The sequence below is a fragment of the Rhinolophus sinicus genome, chromosome 8 (genome assembly GCF_057876585.1).
Source record: "Rhinolophus sinicus isolate RSI-liver-muscle chromosome 8, RSI-T2T, whole genome shotgun sequence".
Taxonomy (NCBI): Eukaryota; Metazoa; Chordata; class Mammalia; order Chiroptera; family Rhinolophidae; genus Rhinolophus; species Rhinolophus sinicus.
In genome coordinates this window covers 16,147,076-16,172,914 of record NC_142508.1, presented here as the reverse complement: position 1 = coordinate 16,172,914, position 25,839 = coordinate 16,147,076, and the positions used below count along the sequence as shown (strand labels likewise).

The following is a 25,839-nucleotide window of genomic DNA, read 5'->3' as shown; positions in this document are numbered from 1 at the left end:
CCAGAAAGTCCACTCGTAAGAATGTATTTTGTAAAAATATTTAGACAAATTCAAACGTATGTATGTACGTGGTTGTAACTATAAAAATTTAAATAAAAAGCAGAAGAACCTAAATATACACCAGTATTGACAGGGATCTGACACGTTTACACAGCAGAGGGTCATGAAGCCACTTGGTTTGCGCTGACATGGAAAAATGGGCACAACAGACGAAGTGAAAAACGCTGGCCCCTATGATGGAAATGTTCTAAAACAGGATTGTGGTGACGGTTGCACAACTGCAAATTTACTGAAAATCACTGAATTGTATGTTTAGAATGGGTGAATTTTATGGCATGTGATTTATGCTTCCATACAGTTAAAAAAAAAGCTGGTTACAAAATAGTATGAGTATGAATATCAATTTTGTTTGAAACATACAGACACACGCACTACACACTATGCCTGGAAGGATCTAGTCCCCAATAATTGTGGTTACTCTGGGTGGTTTTCCTCTTTATACTTTTCTGAATTTCTTGCAGTGAGCTTTTCTAATTGGGGGTCGGGTGGGGTGGGGTGGGGAAGCTCTTTCAAACACCCCAGATAACCCGTGGGTAAAGTTATGGAGTATCAGCTTATTATCAACATCAAACATCTAAATGGCCATCTTAATTTGTGCCCAGATTCTTTTTTATAATTTGTCTCAACTCATGTCTTTTGTTCTGGCATCATATTTTACCTTCTTGCCCAGAACAATGCACTTGTCTTATCTTTGGAAAAATTTACACTCCAGATAGAGCTGGAAGCAGCAGTGTCTCTACCAAGGGAAAGGGTTACTCGTGTCCCCCAGCTGGGGACCATTCCCCAAGGACTCTGCTATAGCTCCGATGAAAATTCCCAAGAGCCTTTCTGCTCACATTCAGTTCCCATAGCAATCTGGGGATTGATTATGCTAATTGTGATGCCTATTCTCCAGGGCTTTCAAAACTCCTTATTTTTAAATGGACTCATTTTACCTTTTCCTTAGACCATTATATATGGCTCTCAATGTGGCCTGTGGGCCATTGGTGGTCCACAAGAATCCTTTGGGTGGTCTCTTGAATTAACACTGAGATATGCACATCTAGCTTTCTGGCTTTGGCTTGAAGTTAAAACTGAACTGTCATTGAATACAATCCAGATATGACCTCAGTGGTCCCTCATCTGGTGCAGGGCTGGCTATTCATCATCTCAGCAATTGTTTTGCAAGGGCGAGGTGGGAGTAGGTGGATTTGGAGATGCAGATGGACTCACGTTCTGAGGACTCTAAGGACAGAAACGTCACTCTGTGAACATACTGAGACCCAGAGGCTACTTTCAGGAAATTGATATGACCAACCGTAACATTCAAATTGGCCAGATGAAGGAAGAGCTCTGAGAAAAAAAGCACAGAGCCCCCGTCAACTCTGAAAAACTGTCAAAGGGTAATGAATTCTCCCCAAAGCTTTCACGATCTGCATTCATTTGGCAACTCAAACTGTGAACATCATCTAACAACCCCAGAGACCGAGACTGCCAAATGTTGCTTGCCAAACTAAAAGAAGCAAATGAAAAGTCTCTTGCTTAGCCATAGTAGTAGTGTTCGGTGACATTCTAGATTGCAGTGGAACAGGAGCTCTGCTAACACCGACTGAGGCACAGAGGGTGGCTGCAGCTTCCTCCCGTGAAACCCAGGCCTGTGACTGTGAGCCAATTCATGGAATTTCTGTCTCAGCCTAAATCAGAAACGTCACCACAAAGGAGAGAAGAGACCAGACGCAAGTCATATCAAGATGGTTTATTGAATGGATAGTTCAACCTCTCAGGGAAACAGCTTACTTTGTTCCCACAGTCTAATGGAGAGTTTGTAACTCTCATTCCTTAAGTGATACCTCAGTAGGTATGACTAAGAAACAAACCGTAGAAACCTTGGAACACCTCTCTTCAAGGCAGGCCCCCAGACAGAGACTGTGGAAATGTGGAAATACGTAGTGTCAGGGGCAGACATTTCAGTCCCTCAATTTCCATCACCTTTCGTGCAGGCAGAGGAGGAAAGCTCTCAGTGGAATTTCAGGTGACAAGAAGGGAAGCCAACAGCCAAGGGAAAGTTACATTTTCGTTGGTACATTGGCGGCATGCCGAGGGAGAGCATGGCTGTACCTACGCAGGGTGGGAAGCATGCAGCCGAGTGGCTGAATGAACTTGCTCAGGAGCTATAGTTCTCAAGCTGGATCTTGGCGTCTCCACCTTCTAGCTCGGTGACTCAGGGCAAGTTGGTTAATCTCCACTGAACCCTCAGCCTCCTCACCTGAGAATGGGGAGCCTACCTCGCAGGACTGTTGTTTGAGAATTAAATGAGTCTAAACATAAAACAAACAATCTAGGAACCTTGCCTAACAGTCAGCTCTCCATAAATGTCTATTATCTGGAAATCGTCAAGATTTGAAACGAGAGACAGAAAATACCCCACTCTCAGATGGGGATGGTGATGAATTACACTGATGAATTCTGAAGGTCACTTTCAGCCTGAAGGGACCGTGAAAACAGGCCTGGTTGAATGACGACGCCCCTAACAGCTCTCTGGGAGCTTCCTGCAGGGGCAATCTAAAAACCTCCGGTTGTGAATGCCTCTCCTGCAAAAACAGGATGTAGCACAAGGGGAGAAAAGATGCAGAGCTTTCCAAATCTCCAGGATGGCAGCCCGGTGCTGAGGGGCCACCGCAACGGCATTACGTCCCAGACTTCAGTCTTGCCAGGATTAATTCACTGAGTCACACACCCTTATTAAGGGCCATGGTTATGTCGTTGATTTTCACCCTCTAGGAGCTTATATATAGTCAAAATAATTTCAAATAATTTACAAACTGTAGTCCGTCAATGACTTCTGTTTGCCCCGCATTTTATCCTGGGCCTTCAGGATGTTACACCAGCCACGAGAATCTGCTTCTGCCTTCAGAACAAAGGCGTCAGCATCGGAGAGTGAGAGATCACAAGGGGATCGCGGGGTGACAAACACAGTTTTGCAAACACACATAAAATCATGCACCGAAACCCGTTCTGTCAGAATGCAACGCGGACACATTTCTACCGTTAACGTATTTTATGCTACACTTGACCTGTGAACCAATTTAAGGATACCACAATAGACAGCTTCAATAATTACTACAATTCTGGGCAAGTACTACTATTCAAATGTATACTGAACGCTTTGGAAGCACAGCGTCTTATTTAGTGTTTTTACAGGGAAATGTTATTTGTTAATCAAAAAATTAATTGAACTGCATATAAGCATGTCACCATGCTCACATAATTACACTGATGAATTAGAATCCATGTTTCTTAAAAAAAAGAAAAGTATTATGGGAGTTACATCTTTGAAAGAATTGTGAAGAAAATAAACGTACATTAAAGACACAGAACATTTTGGAACTGGAGAAAGTGGGTTCTTGATTATCTTCAGAGTAAAGCAAGAAGGCAGTTGTGGATTTAAATCCAGGTGGACAGACATTAACTATCCCCCTTTAAAAAGTCAGATAACATAAAAAATATATATAATAACCAATATATAACATCACAGAAACCAAAACCAACACAAGAAAAATTACCTACATATTTATTCCTAGTCTAGGACTTATTTCACTTATATTCCACAAGGGAGTTAGAGAAAAGAAGGTTTTTGTTTTGTTCTGTGTTCTTGGTGAGCCGCCTAAAACCTTAAGAAGGTTTGTATAATCTCCATAGCACCACAGGAAAAATCTCTCAGTAACTAATGAACATTATTTGTTCTCTTCTAATTCTGTTTTGCACCAAGTCCTATGATTGTGCTGGTTCTGGTTTTCCAGTCAAGGTAAAAAACAAAATGACTTTTAGGCCATTTGAATCATTCTTTACCTTTCAGTAGATTAAAGCGGACATTATTACAGCTCAAGATGTTCTTTTTATTTTCAAACGTGTAATGTAGCTTTTCCCTCCCTCGCTACTTCTTGTTTCCTTGCCTCTCCCTTGCCTTCCCTCCTTTTTTTCTTAAATACCTACCTCTTTAAAGCACTGACTGTATTATTTAGAGTTTGGCCATCACCACGGCTCAGATGGAGCTGAAGCTGTCCATCGATAAATCACCTTCCATCTGAGGGGTTACAAGGCAAGGACAGCTCATCACCCCCTGAAACATTGTCAGGGAAGTCCTGCTGCCATGTGTTTAAAATGGCAATTAGTCCCTGCCTCAGCATGAAGAGAAACCCAGACCTCTGACTAGAGAGCGGAGGTCCCTGGCCCTAACTGAAATGATTTCCTGATTTATTTATATAAAGAATATATGCCTTCCTGGGAGATGCAGCAAAAAGAGGTACTCTTTCAAATCATCCCTGTCTCACGTGGCTCCCCCAAATCATCTCAACAGAGAGGAAGAGAGGAGTTGGCAGATCTCAGCATTATTATTAATAGCAAACAACAACTATGGACTTTAATCTCTACTCTTCACAATTGCACAAAGTATCACCGGTCACTTAAATAATACACGTCAGTTAACCCAATGAAGAAACGAGTAAAGGAGAACACTCAAAGCAGTGCCTTGAGCATATAAAAACTGTCTGCGAGTGACATTTAACACCCAGAGTGCAGAATCGGAGCAGGTCTTTGAGGAGTAGTTGTTTAAAAGCCTTACCAAGAGGACAAAGCACTCTGGGGAAACCACATAAACATACTCATCCTGCCAGATTGCTCGGCTAAACACGCAGCAATGCTAACAGGTCTGGCTAACCTGACTTTGCACATATCCACAGTAGTTTCTGACACTCGGGTGTTGTTTCGTGGTGAGGGTGCAGAACAGGAAGAAAGGGGGCCCACCACGTACTCTCCAAATAGAACGAGTGGGGAAATCTAAACTCCTGACTAGTCAACTTTAAAATGGCATAACCAGAACTTTGTTACAGAGAAAACATTTTTTTTTCCCCCTTAAAAATGTATATGTGTCAGAAATGGCTGAAAATCTTGTCCATGCTAGGGGAAAGTTGAGTGTGGAAAAATTTGCATTTGAAAAAATCTATGCTGTAAAGAAAATAAAAAGCCAGGGCGTTTTGGCATTAGCAAAAGGCTGAACTAAGTTCTCAGGCAATAAATTTATGGGGAAACATGACAGGCTCCTCATTACAGCTATGTGTACGTTGGCTGAATTTTATACAAGATTCTTGAATCTTGTGGAAAATTGGGCACGGCTTGACATCTGAACAATGTCGCTGGTTTGTTTGACTTCTAAAGCATCGGAAAATGTTGTACTTTGGAAATCAAGTAGAGAGGAATAAACACTAAAACAGAACTGGGCTGAATCTGAAAGTTCTTTTTCCATATGCCTCCACGAGATATTTACTACCATTATTTCTCTTACAAACACAGCCCGCCCCCCACCCCCCCCATGCTGGAAATACTGTGGTACTTTTTTGTTTTGTTTTGTTTTTTGATGGTGAGGAAATAGTACCATTAAGGCAAATCTTACCCAGCAGCAGTAACCACCTAAGGATAGGCAATTTTCAGTTGGCTTTTCAGAAGCTGGTTGCCATGACAAAGAGCAAATTTATTCCTCAGTCCCTTATCACAGCTACAGATCACAGACCATAAAAATGAACACGGCTCTTTTCCTTTTCCTGAGGATTTCAGAGTTCCTCATCCTTACCTGAGGTCTTTTGTTCCCCCAATTAAATGGAATGGATGTCAGTCATCTAGCAATTCAATTAATGCTGATTCAAAATTCTGGCCCAAACCAGAATCTATAATCACAACCTCCTAATCACAGCTCAGTCATGAGAATGAAAAGTAAGCAGGAAATTGCATTAATTACTCAATTAGACTAATACTGTATTTTGAGCAAGGGCTTAAGGGGCTGTCAGCTCTGACAAAGGACCATAGAGGCGTCCTCACCTGTGTGCCCGCTGTGGCCCACCCGAAGATGATCATTTTTACCCATCTCCGATGGACGGGCCCGAGCTGGGTAATGGAAATTCATAACTGACCCACCACCTGCAAATGAGGGACAGCTCGGAGGGGCTTCGGTGGCTCTCGACACAGCTCTGTACAATGGACGAGGCTTTCCTGGGAGGGGCCCAAACCCTGTGTGAAGGTGAGCTGAGCACACTTCATCGCCTGAGCTGGCTCCAGGAAAGCGGCTACTAAGGAGGAATGTTCGGGAAGTGTGAGAGCTGTTCTACTGAATCTTAAAACTGAGCGATGCTCCCAACTCACGGCCGAGCCTGCAGTGTGTGCTGGGAAGAGCGCCATGGCCAGTGGGCCCACACCTGATGGGGGGGCACCTGGGAAGGCCGAAAGCTAAGAATCCCCTGCGCCCCCAGGGCCAGCTCCTCAGGCCGCAAAGCCTACCTGGAGAACCTTCATGAAACCAAGAACAGTGAGTGAGAAGGAACTGGTTGGGAAACGCATACCGGATGGGACGGAAGCCCTGACAAAACAATGCAGGATACAGACCGAAACAAGCTGGACCTGATTTAAAAACATTAAAGCCTAAAAAAAAATTAGACTCTTTTTTTCCTACTCTGTTTCAGAGACTGAAGTATTCTGTAAACCATAGGAAGGACACTAGAGCCTGTCATGCCTCTGGCTTTTGTAAAACTCCTTCCCGAGTTGGAGGTGGGAGAGGAGCAGGAGACAGGAAGAGGGAGAAGGGCCTATCACACAGGTCGTGGTCTTTCCTCTGCAGCAGTTTCTGGAAATGACCAACTGGGGAACTGTGCAGGGGTTCCGGAAGGAGACAAAACATGTACTCAACTAAGACAGACAAAGTCTTTACTTCCAGGGTTTGCCTTGCAGGTGGCCACTGACGAGCGAGCGGGGGCTCGGGTGGCCAGCAGGGCCCCCGGTGGGCAGGCTCTGACCGCTGCGGCTGCCTGAAACCTTGGAGTCTCTCCCGGAGGCATTAGCTTGGCTCAGCCGGCCTGAAAGGAGCAAGAAAGCAGGGAGCTGAGCTGCAAGAATGATTCCAGGGACAATCTGCCAAGTACACTTTTAAGCTAATGAAGTCTTAGGCTACAACCATTTTTGAGCTAATGAAGTCCTATTCAGCATTTACTTAAGGCGAAAACCTACTCTTTATCCCTGAGATTAACTTGAAGGTGGGGAAGGGGGCAGGAATGAAAGGAAACCCAGACAGCTTTTCTTCCTTCCTTCCTCTCCATGATCCCTAATCAACCTAGCCTTCTTGGTAGAGAAGGAGACAGGAGCCATTAGAGGACAGACAGACAAGAGGAAGTAGAGTGCAACGGAAAGGTCAGAAGAGGTTTAAGTGTACCTAGCAGCAACAGGAGGAAACGAAAACTATCCAAGAAGGGATCTAACGCCTTAGCTTACCTAACCTCTCGTCTCTGCCTCAGATACATGCTTTATTTGACTGATACATTTTCTTCTATGTCTGTGCACAATACCTAATTCTCGCCACAACCTGGGATCACCTCCACTTGCCCCCCACACCCTGTACCACCCTGTACCAAATATTTTAAGACTGAATATATTACAAGAGGTCAAGCTTTTCATATGATGAGGTGATGTTCAAAGCTGCAGATCTCAAACTCTACAGGAAACATTATCTCTAAAGCTTAAAATATCTTACTGGGATCGTCTGCAGGACCTTGATCCTCTTCCAGGTAATATTCTATCTTTTTTAGGTCTTCTGGGGTAAATCGCCACTTATTCTCGGCCAGTGGGAGTGGCACTTTGGGGCTGGATCGTTTCCGGGCAGAACCAGGAGGAACGGCTTGCTGGCAAGACGCTGGCAGGGAACCCGTAATCAGTCCTTCTGGGAATTTCTGAGCTAAGACCTTTAGACCTAGGTGTGGAAGACCATCAGAAAAAGCAGCATTAACATGGGCAGGCCAAGGCAAACTCTGACAAGGAGCCCGCATGTCTCCTCTTCTTTGGTCTCCAAGTTGAGGCCAACACAAGGACGGACGTGAAATCTTTCTGACTTAACTGCTTCCCCATGAAGTAAAATACACCCGACTAATGTCAGCTGTTACGTGGGATTCTGAGAATTCCACCAGAAATCCTTTCGCTCAAGTCTTCAGTATTGAGGCTTTCTTACAGTGCCCTGAAGCAACGTCAGTATTTCAGGAATTTAAAACATGTGCTGATAAAGCTAACGGAAGCTTCCCAGAACCCCAGCCTCCCCCTTTCAGCCAGCACGGCTTTCTCTCTTTCCAGAATACAGGCACAGCTCGTTTAACTGCGCTTCACTTGGCTGCACCTTACAGATGTTATCTTTACAAACTGAAGGCAAGACCCTCCCCCAGCAAAGAGCTTATGACTTGCTTGATTGTGATACTGGCTTTATTGCAGTGGTCTGGAACCCAACCAGCAGTATCTCCGAGGTTATGTCTGTACTAAATTATGACCACTCAGAGGAAAAAGGTGATGAGGGAGGGTTGAAGGATTGTGAATCCAGGTATCTGTCTTTTCGTTCCTAAGGGGAATACAGCCCCGCTCACCTCCGGAAAGCATGAAGAGGTTTTCAAACCCCCGCTCACACATGGTGGTGGCCGCCTGGCTGGCCAGCCTCTCATCGTCGTCATAGAGAATGATGATCTTGCCATGGGCATTTTTCTAAGAGGCAGATGAGTTAAGGTTCGACCACACTGAGTTAATGCTCTTAGACTATAAGAAACCCCCAAGGAACAAAGAGCTGTCAGAGTTCTGAATTCAGGGGGACATCAGACAACCCTGCTCTTTCCCCATCACACCAGCAGTTACTGGATTTCTTCCTGTCATGGAAACCACACAAGCTGGTGTTCTTTTCTAAATTAATATTACGATGGTCCAAGACAGCACGCATTATACACTATGCACTCTTTAACTCTGTTATCCTACAACCCTGGAAAGTAAGCATTACAAGCTCCATTGTACAGGCAAGGAAATAGAAAAACTTTAATGTCCACTTAAAGTTAGCCTCATTTGTAATATTACTGCAGCCTTATTTGTAATATTGAAAAAAAAAGGGGATCAACTAAAAGTACAATAGAGAAGTTTAGTAAATTATAGTAAATCTGAAGATATACTGCATCAAAAGAAGAGTTTGAAAAGAGCTTGTGTTAATGTGAGGAAATACTTAATACATTGTAATATGAAGCAGGGAAAAACAAGATACTAAATTATATATACAGTATAATTTCTACTTTGTTAAAAAAATACATAGAAGACAATCTGGAATAAAATATACAAAAACATAGTAAGAGTCATTCAAATGAGTGATTATTGGAGATTTCTTACACATTTCAGTATTTAAATTATTTTCTCCTTGTATGATTTTTTGAGCCAGAAAATTAAAATTTTAAGAAGAAATAAGTTAAAATAGAAGAAAACTTACTTTTTAAGTTTTACTTGGGAAATCTTTCTGGGGGGAAAAAAAAGTCTTAGTACTGACTCTTACTGGAACATAACCTTTCACCTGATGTTTTTGAGCCCAGTTGCAACATAGTCGGGAAGCTTCTGCTATAATAGTCAGGATACTCAGCAACAGTTAAGAATTCAAATTCCATGACATGCTAAGTAAGCTGATTATTATCAAAAGTCCTTCTCAGAGTTTCCTTACTAGGAGCACTTACACATTCATGGTAAGACTGATTCTTAAAATCCTCATTATGACCCAACTCCTTAAAATGCAACAAAGGATACATATTCAAGAATATCATTTGAATAAGGGTTCATTGTTCTAGACAGAGTCGCAATTGGGTAACTGTAAGCTGCAAAGAGAAGAAACACGTAGGTAGTTTGTAGTTCTCGTAGTAGGACTTGGCCCCAATTCCCAGCTGGTGAAAAATCTAAGAATTAAAAGAAATGTATTTTCAAAATCAACAAGCCATAAACCTAAATACTTTCGTGAAAGAGAAAACAGGACACTATGAACTGAATATGAAGCTTCACTTGACTGTCTGACATTTAGCACTGGGCACCAGGGCCACGTGAGAAGCTCCCCAGCCTCTCGCAGAGCATTATGGTAAAGCCAACTCACAGGTTCCCATAATGGGTTCAGCTCACATGGTTTCCTTAGTTGTTGACCATAGGACATGGTTCAGTCCTGCTGGGACTCAAGAATGGACTCTGTTTTGGCGAGTGAGACACTATAAAGCCTCCTCTCTCTTACCTCCAACAATGTGGCACTGCTGGTAAGAATCTCTATCTCGCACATCTAGTAGCAGGAAGGGGCAGTCGGGATAAGGTTTGTCTTTGGTGTTGGGCTCTGCTTTCTTCACTAGCCCTTTGTCTAGATCCAGTTCCCCAACACCACTGATGACGCTGCAAGTGAAAAAGTAGGTCAGCAGAAACTAGTCAGGGGTTGGTGGCTTAAAGGTCAAACGCGTTTCTTCAGAATAGCGAAAGAGAGCTCAGTGGCTTTTCAAAAGACACTTCAAAGAAAATGGGAAATGGATATAGTGTCTCAGTTCGGCCTCAGAATGTAAGATCCTCTGGATTCCTATTCTATCTCACTGGACCCCAAGGAGGGGATGCACAGGTCCACACTTACTTTCAGAGAATGCATATGGCGTCATTTGTATGGCTGAGAGGGCACAGACCGTAGGGTGCATGCAGCCTCCAGCAGCAAGAGCCACAATCAGAGAGAGAAATGGGCGAACAGTTCATCCAATGCAATTTTGAGGGATGTAAGAAAGCGGAGCAAAACGGGAAAGAATAAGGTTGCTAGCACAGGAAAAATGAAGTGCTTCTGTGTGTATTATATGTAATATAAAGTAACAACAATGTTATAATGTATTTCATACAGTAACCTATCCAATATGGATTTTGAACCTTAATGTTTTCAGCAGTTACCTGAACTTACTTCGATTTTATAGGTTACAATGTTGAGGTAGAAGAGGCGTTTAGAGTTGGTGGTACTCATATAACGAGACAGAGGAAAAGCTAGGATTCAAATGAGGGACTTCATCACTGACAGTTCCATTTCTAAGGTCATAAAATGACTGCAACTTGTTGCCATGTTAACACTACAGGCAAAAATTGGTGAAAACATGAATCGAAAGAATAAAGAAGATTATATGTTATGAACAAAATGGCAGTTAGTGACATATCGCTAGAATAAGAAGATGATGACTTTCCGAGGCAAATATGAAGACGTATGTGCCAAACCAGCGATTGGCACTTAGCACAGTTCCTCTCCCATCCCAGCAAATCAAACTCTGCATTTAAGTCTGAGAAACACTAGAACTATATGGCACCTTGGGCTCCTGTTGGTGAGCCAAAGAAGAAGAAATTCTATTTCTTATGAAAATTGCATTCTCCGTGGAAGTCCTGTTGGTCTAACTTGTTTTGAACGCAATTTTAGTCTTTGCACCAAAGAAGTTATAAAAATAGTAACAGTGGTAGAGATGATAGCAATTCTTTCTCTAGTCGAATTGTTTTACCAGTAGAAGGGATGGATATGAGTATGTACTGAAAATCAGCACTGTCTTGGAATCAACAGTTACTATTTGAGAGAAAGGAACAAGAAGACCCAGCCACGTGCAGCATGGGAATCTGCCGAGGGCTGTGCTCCGTCTTTTACGTAGCTCCCTACCTACTTAATGTCAGCACACTGTGGGGAGGGCAGTGAGGAGTGAAAAGTAATGCCTCCCTAGTAATAGACTCTTACACTGATTGACAAAGAATGCTGTGAAAAGATTCAGGAGGTGGCACTGATACCAAGAGAAAGGAGAAGGGCTGGGATGAAAATGCTGGACTTCACTACCACCAGCTATGTCCCGGAAATCGGTCACTAGACTAACGTGAAGGTAAAATGCAGTGAAAACAGGAGTCCGATTACAGTACCTCTGGAGAGTCGAGCGACTGGAGTCCCCAGCTCCCATGCTATTTATGAACTGGACGGGGCTCGGTGACTGCTCCCCGGGGCTCCCCTTCCCGTTGGTCCTGGCGGTGATTTCAGCATCAGGGTCCGAAGTGGCAGAATCATTGTCTAAATTTTGCAGATGAAGAGATAAGTAAATTGAACTGCAGAGTACATATTTACTTGTTAGGCAGTGTCATTGAAATCAGGTCAAGAAAAGGAAATCCCATCACCATAATTAAATTGTTCTATAAATTCTAATGGATAGATGTTCTCGAAATGTCGTCTGCGGGCCTCAGGAGTCCCGAAGGCCCTTTTCAGGGGAGCTGCAGGGTGAAAACTGGTTTCGTAATAATACTCGGATGTTGTCTTTTTTACTGTGTTGACAATGGCACTAATGGCGGATAACATTGCTAGCGTCTTAGCACGACTCAGGGTAGTGGCATCAAGTTTCATTAGTAATCATTCTAGTTTTCACCAACACTCAATTGGTTAATAAACATGGTATTCTCACTAAAAAACAACCCTGAGGAAGCAGTCACAATGAATGATTTTATTAATAAATCTCACCCTTAAGTACACACTTTCTAAAAAAACAAAACAAAAACTGAGCAAGCTAACAGGAAAACAGAGGTAAACAATTTATCTTATTTTGGAGTTTATGAGTCTAAAGCCATAAAACGAAACACAGCATGAAAGGCTAATAGATTTAATAATGTAAAAATGCAAACCTCATATATGTCAAAAAAAACAACACAAAGAATATTAAAAGGTGAGTAACAAACTAGGAAAAATATCTGTGACATATGTGGATGAGAATAGGTTAATATACTTACTTTATAGATTTTTAAAGTTAACCAGCTCTTTAATTGAAAAAGGATCATGTGTACAAGGGAAAACTGCAAACAAGATAAATTAATATGGAAAGGAAGTCTTCTTTCCACTCCAGACCCGCAGGCCCTCAGGGAACCAGTTTCAGATATTTATGTCTCCTTCCAGAAATAAAACAACTACATACTTTTGCATATATTTCACTTCCTCCCTTTTTTATATATCCAGGGGAATACCATTCATACTGCTCTATACTTTTAGTTTTTCTTGTTTTGTTGTTTAATTTTTACTTAATACAGCTTGGCAACTGTTTCAAATCATCAAGTAAAGATTTTTCTCATTTATTTCCAAGGTTGTAATGGTTCCCAAAGTAAAAAGATATAACTATATACAGCTTTCATAATTCAGTAAGCAAAAGGTGAACATTCCATCAGGAGAAAAAAAAAAAAAAAGGGAAAGGACCTGTAATGTCCTGAAAAGAAGAAATATGTATGGCCAATAAACACACACGTCCACAAAGCTCAATCTCACTATCAGAGAAATTCAAAATAAAACTAGCGGATAGTATTTTTCATTTATCAAATTGGTGACTATTTACAAAAATGGTAATTATTCAGCATTGGCTAGGACAGGGAGAAACAGGTCTAGTTATTCACTAGGTGGGAATGCACACAAGTGGAACCATTCTGGAGATAATGTGGAGTCAACACTGAGTGTCTCAAAATGGTTCCACCCTTTGTCCACCCGCAGCGACTTACCTTCCGGAAATAATCAGAGCCACACAAACACTTATGTATTTATATTGCAGCAGTATTTTATAAAAGGGAGACCTTAGAAAAACTGTAATGCCCAGCAGTGATAAATTATAAATGATAATTAAATAAAATAAATTATGGTGTATCCAAAGGATAGACATTATATGAGCACATAGCCTTCACACTGAAGTTCTGGAAGTCCATTTAATGACACAGGAAAAGTAGGCATGATAAAACGTTAATTGAAAACAGCATAACACAAAACTATATACAAAGAGTATGGATTTGGGTAGGAGTTAGACGGGGGGTAAAAAGACCAAAATGTTAACAGGGATTATTAGTTACTTTAATTTTCTTCTTTATATATTTTTTGCAGTTTTCTGATTTTCTAAAAATATACTTTTCAGTTAGGACACAACAATAAACATTATAAGAGGAGATTTTTTTTTTAATCCTTCAAAGATAGCCAATATGCAAACAGATACAATCTGTTCTACAGGCATTCCTGAGTGAGTTATTATTCTGTGTAGAGCACTAGAAAACCACTAATATTACTCACACATTATGGTGTCCTATTTTACAAGAGCCTATTTTGCTGTGCAAATTCATCTCAGAAGAGAAAATTGCCTGTGCCCATATGTCCTGGTGCTGCAATCTCTATAATGAATTAAAAGACCCAATCCAGGTACTTATATAACCGGGGTAAAATTGGGAGTACTTGTATGCGGAGACTCAATTATCTCTGTTACAAAGAGCCCTTATTTCTCTGCCGTGTGAGAGGCATCTGTCAAAGATAAATTCCTGGCTTTTTCAGATTCTCTTTATCCTCCCTAACAAAAACAAGCCCAGGGAAATGACAGTTGAGTTGCACAAACCCAGTGTTCAGACTTCCTGAGAAACTTGTCTTGAAATCAGAAGTCAAATTCCTGGCCTACATCAACCTTAACAAAACACATTCCCCTTCAATAAACAGCCACACATTGATTGTTGAGTACTTCAGGATAAAATAAAGACCTTCACTCTGTGTATTCTTTTCATGAGAGTACAACCAAGGGGTTTTATTTCGACTCGGTGTTTAAGAAAGGAAATCTGGAGCCAACTATCTTTCTAGCCTTATCTCCTACCAGGCACCTATTCCTCCCTCAGACCATAGCCAGACTGGATTACGTGATTCCCCAGACACGCTTGGAGCTTTTTCTTCTCCGTGCCTCTGCTTGGGCTGCTCGTCAGCCTGCAACAGCCTCACCCTCAAGGTCCAGGCTTTAAGAAAGCCTACCTCCGTTTTCTAACTGGAAAATATCTTCCTTCCTCAGAACTCCCCCAGCAAAGCCACTGGTTGCTACGGGAGGCACACAGATTTGTATTGTAGGGCCACTCCTTACTGGCTGTATCATCTTGAGCAAGTCATTCAACCTCTGAGGCTTGGGCTTCTTCTCATCTGTAAAGTGTACCTTCCTTCTAGGGTTTTTGAGAAGATTCAATAAGAAAACTCATGTGAAGTACCTAGCAATATACCGGGGGTGCCAAAAACAGGTATACACATGACTTGTATTCATCTTTTGTTATCGGTATATATCGAGCATTACAATTTTAATAACAGTTTTTTCCTTTCTTAAAATGTGTATACATTATTTTGGCGCCCTCTGTATATTCAACAAATGATGGTTTCCTTTCAGTCCTCTATTATGAATTTCTGCCATGTTAGTAATTCTGTGTTTGTTACCATTCTCCTCACCCAACACGCACACGTGTGTACACATGCACACACGACTACAAACTCCACGTACACAGAGCTGTGCTTTTTCATCTTTGTAGCCTCACAGCACCTAATTCTGTGACTTGTAGCGTATCTCGAAAACACTAACAATATTTGTTGAAAAAAGTAATTAGTATATTAAACACATCTAAAACATTTAAAACACAAATGTTAGAGCCAGAAATCCAGATGGCTGTTTTAAAAAGAAAGACGAATGAACAATTAAAGTACCAGACAGCATTTCTCAGAGAGTAACAACCTAATTGCAAGTAGATACATCAAAGTCCCAAGTCCCTGTGAACACAACTGCACCGGGGCAGCACGTCAGTCAAACAAACCGCCAATTCGTTATTTTCCCCTGCATCCTCATTTCCCATTACCTTCTAGCCTTTGAATCTCCTCAGCTGTCACTTCCAGCGTTTGATCAGATAGGGAAGCAACTTGGATGACCTGAGAGAAAAAAGAATGAAACGTGTAGATGTGTGTATGTTTGTTTGTCTTTAAACAGAGGCAATTCTGTCTTACAAAAGATGAGGAAACATCAAACATCAAAGATCTCTAGTTTTAAGAAACTGTCACTGTCCTCAACTGGAGACTAAAGCTCAGGTCTCCTTACTTTGGGAGTGGTAATTACACTGCAGACAATCATTCCAGAAGAAATGATGAATTTAAAACATTACACAATAAACTTAAAAGACCAAAGGGGTAACATAGGACAAGAAACATGAATAAGAGTCTAAAACTGTATCCATATATGGTCTAGTCCCAATATGACATGTTATTTCTTGAAAATGTGATACTTACAATAACGGAATTGTATCAGCAATTCTTCATGCAATGAAGAAATAAATGTAATTATGAGTACACTGACTACAACAATGTATAGTCACATACAGTTTTTAAAGCACTTTTCACATTTTAGGTCATAAGACCCAAGATTCATCTTGAATTACATCAATGGAATTCTTGTTTGGGGGCCAAAGAGACACTTTGTCCGTAATTTTCAAGTGAAAGAAGAAGGTAACTTTGCAAAAGTAACAAAATAACCCATGGCAGAAAGACTTGGAGAAAGAGTTCAGTGACAGAAGACAGATCACCTGGTTTCCACAGAGAAAAATGTCCAAACAATCCAGAGTCCAGAATTCTAGATTCTAAATATTATCAATTAAATTAACAAGAAAAAAAGAAAAGAAAAAACCCTAAACCACACATTGGATGATTTAAAAGTAGAACGCCCTTTTTACTTTATAAAATTCTTATCCAAGAAGAGAACATTTTCACACCATCCTCGAATGAACACACACCACATGCCAAGTGATCCCTGCACAGGTGAAATAAAAAGAACCGGAAGAAACCCCTCTGCAAACATTTGCTGGGGTCGAATTCAGATATACTCACAGAAAGCAGCACACATCACACAGTCTTTACTCCAACATCAGATCATTAAACTTACCAGCTGGGCAAAAGTCGTAACTTTTAGTCTCTTGAAAAGCTCATCTTTTTTGTATCTATAATCTGAAAGGCAGGATAGGACAAATATTTTTCTAGGTTTATTTTGCTTTCTTAGAAGTATTAATTCTTTCTAGTCATCAGGTTCTATGGTACGTTTTTCAAGTTTTTATATGCTTTCACGTATATTACCTCATTTGATCCTCATGGTATCCTGGAAATTGAAAGTGGCAGGTATTGTATCATCTCTTCCTTCCCTCCCCTCCCCCCTTGGCTTTGGCCAATAGGAAACCGACAGTTGAATTTATAAGCCACCTTTTTGTCTCTAGAGACTTTACCCCCTGCCTGTATTTTATTAATCTACCATTTTCCTTTTACTGTCTCCACTTTGACCATATTGTATCGCGTGGATTCTTGTCAGCTGCTTTAAATCCTTTTCAGAACAAAGCAGAGAATAAATGCCTACATTTTGCAAATGAGGACAGAGATCCAGAAGCTGAATTGCCCCAAATCAAACAGCTGGTAAGATATTTACACCCACTACTCAAACCCTGCCTTGAAAAGAGAACAGTTATATTCCTGAGGTTACAAAACTATGCTAGAGACACAGGACAACACTGTGTTCTCTCTTCAACTCCACTTCAGTAAAAATCAACTTATTCAATTTCGTTCTGGAGATCTAGTGTACAACAGTGTGAAAAAACTTAACACTATTGAACCGTATACTTAAAAATGGTTACTTTTATGGTATATGTTTTTTGCAATTAAAAAATAAAAATCAACCTAAAACATCAATATTTATTCAGTGCTACCTTTATAGTACTGAGACGTAACTCCAGTGAGTATACTTCTACAACTCTTTGTGTTACTAATTCTTCATATCACATGACACAGTTTAAAAAAAAATTAGCCAATCTCACCTCATCTGACATCTAAGCATGTTCAAAGTTATCTTCCTTAAAGTTTTCTGATGATGGCTGCCAATTCTGAAGGTTTCAGCATTGAACTCTCACCCACTCTTACCCTTGCCTCCTCTTCTAGGTTTTCATATTGGAACCCACAACTCCTTAAAGACTGTTTCATTATTTCAGAATTACTAAAGGATAGCTGGATAATTACTATGGCCTGCACAGCATAAATGTCTCATAAGCCAAAACTCCTAGCAACAAAGGAAAGGATTAAAGGTATTTAAGATTGTTTACTTGGTGTTACTAATCATTTCCATGAATTTTCCAAAAAAAAAAAAAAAAAAAAAAACAGCATAGACCGGATAGTTACTCTGGAGGATAATGTTAGCTTGCTTTCCCAAACACCTTACAACTCAGAGTCAGGAAATGATATTACCTTAAAGATTAGTCTTGTAAGTATATCAAGGCTCTTTCTTATAGGGAATTAAAGCATCTCTGTCCTAAAATGTCTTTTTTCCCCCTAAAATGTCTTAAAGAGAACAATTTGGCTAATAACTGACCATTACTTCTAGAAAATTGTCACAACAGCTTCTTCTGGATACAACAAGGTAACACACACCTAGATGCAAAGGATTCTAAAACCTGCCAGGATGCAGACCCGAATAGGCTGAACACAAGCTATAAAAAGTGCAACTGAATAACTACAGTATTCCCCTCAATTGCCACCAACCTCCCACCGAAAATAATTTATGGACATCAAAATGGCAATAAATCAGCCAATGAAAACTGTCAACAGCTTTCAAGTAATTTGCATGGGTGCCATTTACCCATTCATATTCCTTTGGTATGGCTACATAGTTTGAAATACTTCTCCAATACTTCACATTCTAAATACAAAATGTACACATTAAAATCGCCTTGAACTAAGTAGAAATTACCTCAAACAAAAAATAGGCTCCGCTACATTCAAATGATTGGCATTTCTAGCGTCCTCTCACAAGCCACTAGAAATCCCGCTGCTCGTTTGAGCCTCACCTCTACATACCTGGTTCTGGTTTAGAAGGACAGCCATCATTAGGACTTTCTGACATTATTACTCAGAGATAAAAGATCAAACTAGACGTCTTACAGTAAGTTTTAAAGTTTATAAAAAGGATGACTTGGAAAGCTCTGTCAGTCTGTCCTCGCAAGGGCGAACAGAGCTTTAAGAATGGAAGCTTCTGCTACTGTAGCTTCTCCCAAACTCCGTGATGGAGACAAATAACCCCAGTTTCAGAAATGTTATCAAGTTTTGCTTCTCCAGTAAGTCTGGAGTCTAAGTCAATCTCTCTCGAGTTACTGGAAGGACAGAGACCTGACTATCTAGGATGTTTCACACTGGGTCCAACAAGTGTCATCTAACCACCAGAAACCAAGAATAGGCTTTGTAAACGGTCAATAGACACAGAGTGTCTATTTTCCCCAGGCAGAGTTGAAAGAATATTCAGATTACAAAGGAATTCTACGTTTTCAGGGTACTGTTAAAACACGTTATTAGCAAAGGGAAGTTGGGCTCACAGTGGAAGACAAATCAAAGGAAGTAACAGAACAAGGTTTGTGATTTCACAGAAAGACATGGCATCTAAGGTAACCCGAGAAAAGTGATGGGTCTAGGGTGTCACGAAACAAGGCAATATTCTCCTCCCTTTTGACCCAAAACGACACCTTCAACAGAAAATGGGAACAGAGAAGGAAATATCTTCCAAAATGTAGATCCCAAACCAGAATCTGAAGTAATTCTAGTCGAGGAATCGGCACAAAGTGTGTGCCACAAGGTGAGAGGAACCTCCTGTCTTATTAAAAGGAAGCCCACAACTTCTAAAGAGGGAAGCAAGCATTTGCAAGGACTCTATTCCAGAGGTATTTCTTTGGGGAGATAAGCTCCATTGACAGTTCAGATACTGAAGAAACCACATTGTGCTTCTAAGACCTGTTTTAAACGGGGTTTTTGCAATGTAGGTGGAACGAAACATTTTTATGGGACAAATTTTGGTGTGGACATGTGAGCTTACACTCAGCGACAAATGGACAGGAGGTGAATGAGACTCCAAGCCAAAAGTGAAGCAGGCCCGCTGAGTTTTGCCTGCTGTGGATGAACTTAAGGACGACAAAAACAAAGCCTAGGTGAGTAAACAAGATTTTCTTCACAGTTTAAAATTGTTAATCTAGACTTAAAATATACATACTTATAAAAAATAGCAATGCAATGTATAAAATATAATATAGAATATGTAAGAAGAAAAGAGAAGGCTACCATGACATTACACATTAAAAAACAAGTGTCTATCACATTAGCCCTTACAGTCAGACAAGGCAAATAACAGTCAGCAGAAAGTGGCTCCAGAGTCCACATCTATTATCTGGGGGTTTCTCAGCAATTCAAAAGGAACAGGAACATTATCATTTAAATTAAAAGGACTGCTGTGTAAAAACAAAAGTTCTGGTGAATTCTGGATTTGTAACAGTCTCTTCCCAGAGGTGTATGACCAGAGCCAAAACCTGAACTGTTAGCCGTGGGAGTACGCTAGCCAGAGTAAGCCACTAGCTAAATATCCCCTAACACTGTGTTCTCCTGAAGATATGAGCAAATCCATTTTAGAAAAGAGATGTTTCTACTTCTTTAATTCTGGCCTTGATGTGTACATTTTACATTTGTTTTGGACAACAGATTGAAAAATTATGCTTTTGTGCAAGGGCAATGCACTCAATGGCTAGTAGCATATCTTTGCAGAAGATTCGTTTTTTAAAAAGGATGCGCATGAAATATGATTTTTAATTAAGAGAAAGCAGACTGCAATGAATTTATAATGCGTAACAACACCACACTTTAAGAATAAGCTCTTTCTCACATCTCTAAGTCTTTCATGAATACTGTCTAATTTATTCGCAAAAGAATGTGATGAAATAAGAGAGGTATTATTACTCTGGCCTAGGGTATAGAGAAAATATGAAAACAAGAAAGACTAAGTACCTTGAAAAAGGCCATAAAGACTGTAGTACAATGAAACTAGAAGCTCAGGTTCTCACTGCTTAACTGGAGCTCCTTCCCCAGTCCAACATTAACACCTCTAACGGGCTCTAAGTCAGGCAGAACTTGACCCAGAAGCCACAATCTTTGCAGCTGGCCAGGATGGTAAAGTGTTTCCCGCATCTTTCTAGGCACCTGCCAGGCTCACCTGATGCCCCTAGCTGGCAGAGTGTGTCAGCTATAGAGTACAGTTAATAAGTAGTTATTAATAAGGGTAGCTAAATAAGCCAACTTACAGAACTACTACAGGGTTCCATTACCCCAGCCCACCAGTAGTGTTACTCACTTTTTTTGATCTCTTCTAGCTTCTCAATGTATTTAGTCATACTGTTACCTAAAAAGAGAAGAAGGATTTTAGATATGCTTTTAACGGGAGGAAAAAAGAGTAACACTCTGACAACAGAATGGAGAACAAGGATACCCTAAGTCTTTCTGTCCTGTTCTGATGGGATTACGGGAGGCAAATGGACCACGGATAGTAACAGTCTTCTGGATTATACAGCATCATTAAAAGATGAGGAATCAAGGGAAATATTTTGGTCAAATATGTTTAAGCTGGGGTGCACACCCAATAAACATTAAGAAATCCCAGGCAGTACAGATGATCATTTTACACACACACACACACACACACACACACACACACACATTATTTTTTTCTTTTTGAGTCAAGGCTTTCCTGCTTTTATTCCCCCCACCCATAATCTTTTTTGGGGGAAGACTGCGCAGAGGAGAAAGAAAGAAGCAATGATTTCTGAATGTCTAAAATGTGCCGATGTGGCTATCCAAGCAATCCTTTCCTCTCCACTTCGTCTTGTGGTTTTCCTCTTTCCTGAACTTGGCCTTCCACTATTCATGCTGATGTTGCAGCCCGAACTAGACCACACAGCCTGCATACTAGGTCACACCGTGGATTGGATTTGCTGAGAAATAACAGCAGATTCCCATACTGTGGAGTCCCTAGCCCTCATGTTTTATAGCCTGGTTCTGCAATACTAAGTTCTAGCCAACGTGGGTTGGAGAGTTTTCGTACATTAAAACTGGGCCAGGAGCATTCTGGTTTCTGAATGAACTAAAGTCTAGCTCTCTAGCCAGTGGCGATTATGTTTTACTGGGCATGCTTCAATTTGGTCCAGTTCATCACAGCAAAGCTCTAGTTGGCACCTAAAAGGTAGAGCAAAGAGGGAAAATATTCAAAGTAATTTCTCATTTCTAAAATTGTGCCCCTAACTTGTAAGCCTAGTCAGATTCAGTCCCAAATTCAGATAAAAGAAATGCTTCCAATTAATGGCATGAACTGATGTTTTTAAGGACTATTCCAAATTTTTCTTCATGTTTAAGTCAGAAGCAGAGAAAAAAAGTCTTGCTCTGAAACCCAAAATGCATTTTCAGAAAACAACTTATGTCATTTGTTATTATTAAATCTCTACCAGGAATTCATCATGGAATGAAATTCATCATGGAGTTAAATTTTTTTTTTTCATCTGAAGACACACACTCTGGATCAGTGTATTCAGTCCTAGAGCCAGGCTGTATGTATCCTTTCAAAAGCTTAGCGAGACGTAACTGCCTAAGCCGTCTCAAAAGAGACAGTGAGAACGTCTCAGAAGAGATCCAAATAGCACCAAAGACCAGGATTAGAACCAAATACAATCTTTTCTGGTTCTTCAGGCTGGAATTGACTTGAGACGTGACCAGCTCTCCAGAGTGCAAACCACAAATTTTTCCTAGACACACACGTCCCTCTCCCCTGCAACGCTGAACTCACGCGGGAACTTGGTGGTTAGTGCAATGGGGGAACAACGCAGGGCAAACCGTGTGCCCTGTCTTTTTCTTAAAATTTTACACAATAGCTTTTGCTTATATGCCCCTGAGTCCCGCACAGTTGCATGTTGTTGACATGGCGGTTTCCTGCAGGCCGTCTCATCAGAAAGCGAGGTCCAAAAAAAATGACTGACTTGTCCAGTGATGTGACGCAGCACATTAACAACTAAGCTGGGGGTAGTATTCCCAACCTCTTGGTTTCTAATAGAGCTCACACAAACACATCGCTTCTCTACTTGTGTTGTTTTAAAAACACGCTTCCACCGTGAGGTAAATATGTATGAAGTGTTACTTCCTTAATAGTAGCAGGTGGGAACCATTTTATGTTCTAAATTCCCCAAGGCCTATCACTCATGGAAAACAATAGGCAACCTTATTGTATAGTCTTTATTATTAAAACATTGCATTTCCGATCTATAAGCAGTTTCCACTAACAAAGTGTCTAAAATCCATTGCTCAGCAATAATCAGCATTTTCAGAGCATTTACACAGCACTTCATTTAGTACCCGGCAGGGCCTCAAACAATCCCGTGACGTCGGCTGTCACTTTTACTGCTTGTTTGTTTTTCCCACTAAAGGAGAAGGCACGGAAAACAATGTCTTTTGCAGAGGCATACAAATATTTGGCAAAATTAAGATAAAATCTAAGAGGGCTACTGATAAGCTCTTTTCAGTAGAGACATTCAATCTACCCAAGTAGGGAGAAAAAAAAGGGAAATGGAGGATTGCTGCATTGTTTTAGTTGGAGAAATGAGACAATAGATGGCGGCTGACTAATCGACACAAAATTCCCTAAAAATGACTTTAGAAAGTGTGAAATCTAGTATTTTACCCCATTCACATAATGCTTATATCTTAACTAAGTAGTTTATCTTACCAGGTCTAATTTTGTCTGAAAACAGTTTTTCTTAACAACCTTTTAAAGAGATTAGAAATGAATCAGTTCTATAGTTGACTGATTTATAAACACATCTTTGTTTAATACAAAAGTAAGGAGCCTAAAAGACTATCAGTGAACCAATCTTTTTTTTTAAAAAAATTGAAATTACACATCACTGCGAGATAAATTTTCCTAGACAAGACTTCGATTAAAAAGAAATGTCAGTGCTTACTGACTAAAGTTTAAACTCCTTGCTCGAATGCTGAAGCCACCTACATCTTACCTACCTCTTCAATCTTGCCTTAATTACTAAACTTGACAAACTCTCTGCTGCTCTTTGGTTCTCTTAACGTCCCATCGCCCATGTAATCAAAATAGCTCACCCAGCTGGGAGTGGCCTTTCCCTCCCGCTACAGCACTCGGCTTACCACTCACAAGGCATTATCACTGTACTGCCTTTATTTGTGTGCAAGTCTTATCTACCGAGACTATTTACACACACACACACTCACACACACACACAGACACACTCTTTATTCCTTCCATTGTCTAGTATAGGAGGCCCTCAAAACTATTTGCTAAAGAAATATACTATGAAGATCTACTGTTTGAAGAATCCTTATAATGAATTATTTTAGGATGCAAATGAATATACTTCAATTTGGTTTGAGCTTTGTACAGCCGATTTTCTCTAAGCAATGCACAACCTGATTTATATTCAGTACATGTTATATACTACCTACAGATGACCCAGGTAACCTAGAAATGTATAAGGTGGTATTTAGCTTCTACTTAGTTTATAACTTAAGTTGCAACAAAAGATATATATATAAAAAGTTTTACAAGTTGAATCAAGAGGAAGAGAGAATCCAACAACGTCAACAGTGCTATGCCAAGATAGAACACAATCGATGAACTGAGTGACTCAATCATTAGATTTTTTTCCTTTGTTTTCCTATAATTTAATAACATTATTTGTACTGAGCCAGTAAGAAAAGCAATTGATTTTGAGCAGCAGTAATCTAAAGTAAGATTTATAAGGCACGAACTCGGTTGCTAAGAGACAATTCCATTGCTTTATTTTTCTTCAATATTTCCCTCTGCTACAGAGAAGTTCTTTTGGCTCGGAAGGAGCAGAAAGCGTGAAAAGAGAGGCACAGTGGTCCTTTGTGAATCTCAATAAGTTATACGAGTGTATAGTGCTTTCTGGTTTGTAAAAGGCTTTCACATACATTTCTTCCTTTGACATAAGGAACAGAATTAAATACCAAATAAAAATGAAGAGTACCTAGTTTGTAATGAGTTTGACTGCTAAAGATCAAGGCTATTAGCAAAAATTCAGGAGAAGTAAAGACTAAAGAAGAAAAAAGAAAATGATGAGTTTGGGTGGAGATAACAAAAGGAAGGTGAATTAAAAAAAACACCAAGGCTAGATGAGACTGAGTAGAGAAAGTCTACAGAATTTTAGGAAGCTCAAGAAATTTGAAATTAGATTGAATATAGATTGACATGAGAGGGGAACGCGGGCAATGAAAGTGTGTAGGAGGCTAACAAAGGGTTTGGAAAGGGTTCCTTCATCAGCCTGCGGTGCTGCAGAACAGAATCCCAGAGTGGGTGCTTGAGAATACACGAGAACCCCATGGTGGGATTTCATCAGAGGCATAATCCATTCATGGCACAGGCTGGCAATGCTGGGGAGCTGGTAAGATACACCCAGGCACCTATGGAACAAAAGAAATACCTGAAGTTCAAAATAATCCTGATACTTCCAGCCATGGCTCTATGTCAGTGTTTGCGTGTAGGAGAGAAGTCGAATCAGAAGCATAAAAATAAAAACGAATCTTTACCCAGGAAGAAGAGAATCAGTCTTTGAAGAACGCAGTAGAAGGTGATTTGGGTAAGACAGGCGATACCACGAGAAATTCTTGATTTCTTGGGATTAACTCTGATTTGTTCACTGTTTGGTAAGGAAAGATTAAAGACCCATCTATTTAGCCTAGAAATGAGAAATGCTCACGCATTCTTGGGTCTATTTCCACTGCTCTGACGGCAGAGCTTAAAAGCATACCACAGATGGGAGCTCCTTACTCTTATTTGGGCTATAAGATCACTCTTATGTTTTCTTAACCAGGACTGCTCACCCTTTTCACCTCATGGCACACATGTAAGTGATAATATTTGGACAGAACCCAGGCTCTGATGGCTACCCAAGGGGCTGAAGGGATCTGTATCTTGGCACATAGCCCATAGGCCACTGTACTGAATGCACAGGGAGATACATCATAAAAATGCATAGAAAGAACACTAAAATCTTTCCCCTAAATTGACTTTAAAATAATTTCTTAATATGAAACAATGAAAGAAATCAGACAATAGAATACAATTTCTCTCCCACACTGACCTTACTTTGAATTTTAAGCAATGAAGCACACTGGTCCTTCCATAGTAATTAAAAACGAATCTGGGAGACCTCTGCTTCCAGGAAGATGAGGTCGATGTATTTTTCTCTACTCCTCCAGCTAAGTACAGCAAGAACCCTGGA

General features: G+C 40.4%; 1 protein-coding gene across 3 annotated transcripts in view; it reads right to left on the bottom strand.

Annotated features, from left to right (window-relative positions):
- Positions 1-536: 536 nt before the first annotated feature.
- The window catches only part of CEP41 (centrosomal protein 41), a 41,689-nt gene continuing 16,386 nt past the window's right edge, over positions 537-25,839 (bottom strand). For 2 of the 3 annotated variants that reach the window (XM_019751234.3, XM_088799916.1), the window contains 9 exons: positions 20,880-20,927; positions 16,623-16,684; positions 15,550-15,619; positions 11,812-11,956; positions 10,136-10,287; positions 9,667-9,734; positions 8,484-8,598; positions 7,610-7,825; positions 537-6,938 (listed from right to left, as the gene is read on the bottom strand). In XM_019751234.3, the coding sequence (XP_019606793.2) occupies positions 6,790-6,938; positions 7,610-7,825; positions 8,484-8,598; positions 9,667-9,734; positions 10,136-10,287; positions 11,812-11,956; positions 15,550-15,619; positions 16,623-16,684; positions 20,880-20,927 (1,025 nt within the window). In that variant the 3' untranslated portion in view covers positions 537-6,789. Of the gene's footprint in view, positions 6,939-7,609; positions 7,826-8,483; positions 8,599-9,666; positions 9,735-10,135; positions 10,288-11,811; positions 11,957-15,549; positions 15,620-16,622; positions 16,685-20,879; positions 20,928-21,014; positions 21,809-25,839 lie in introns of those variants that run through there. The other variant, XM_088799917.1, reaches the window with a different exon arrangement.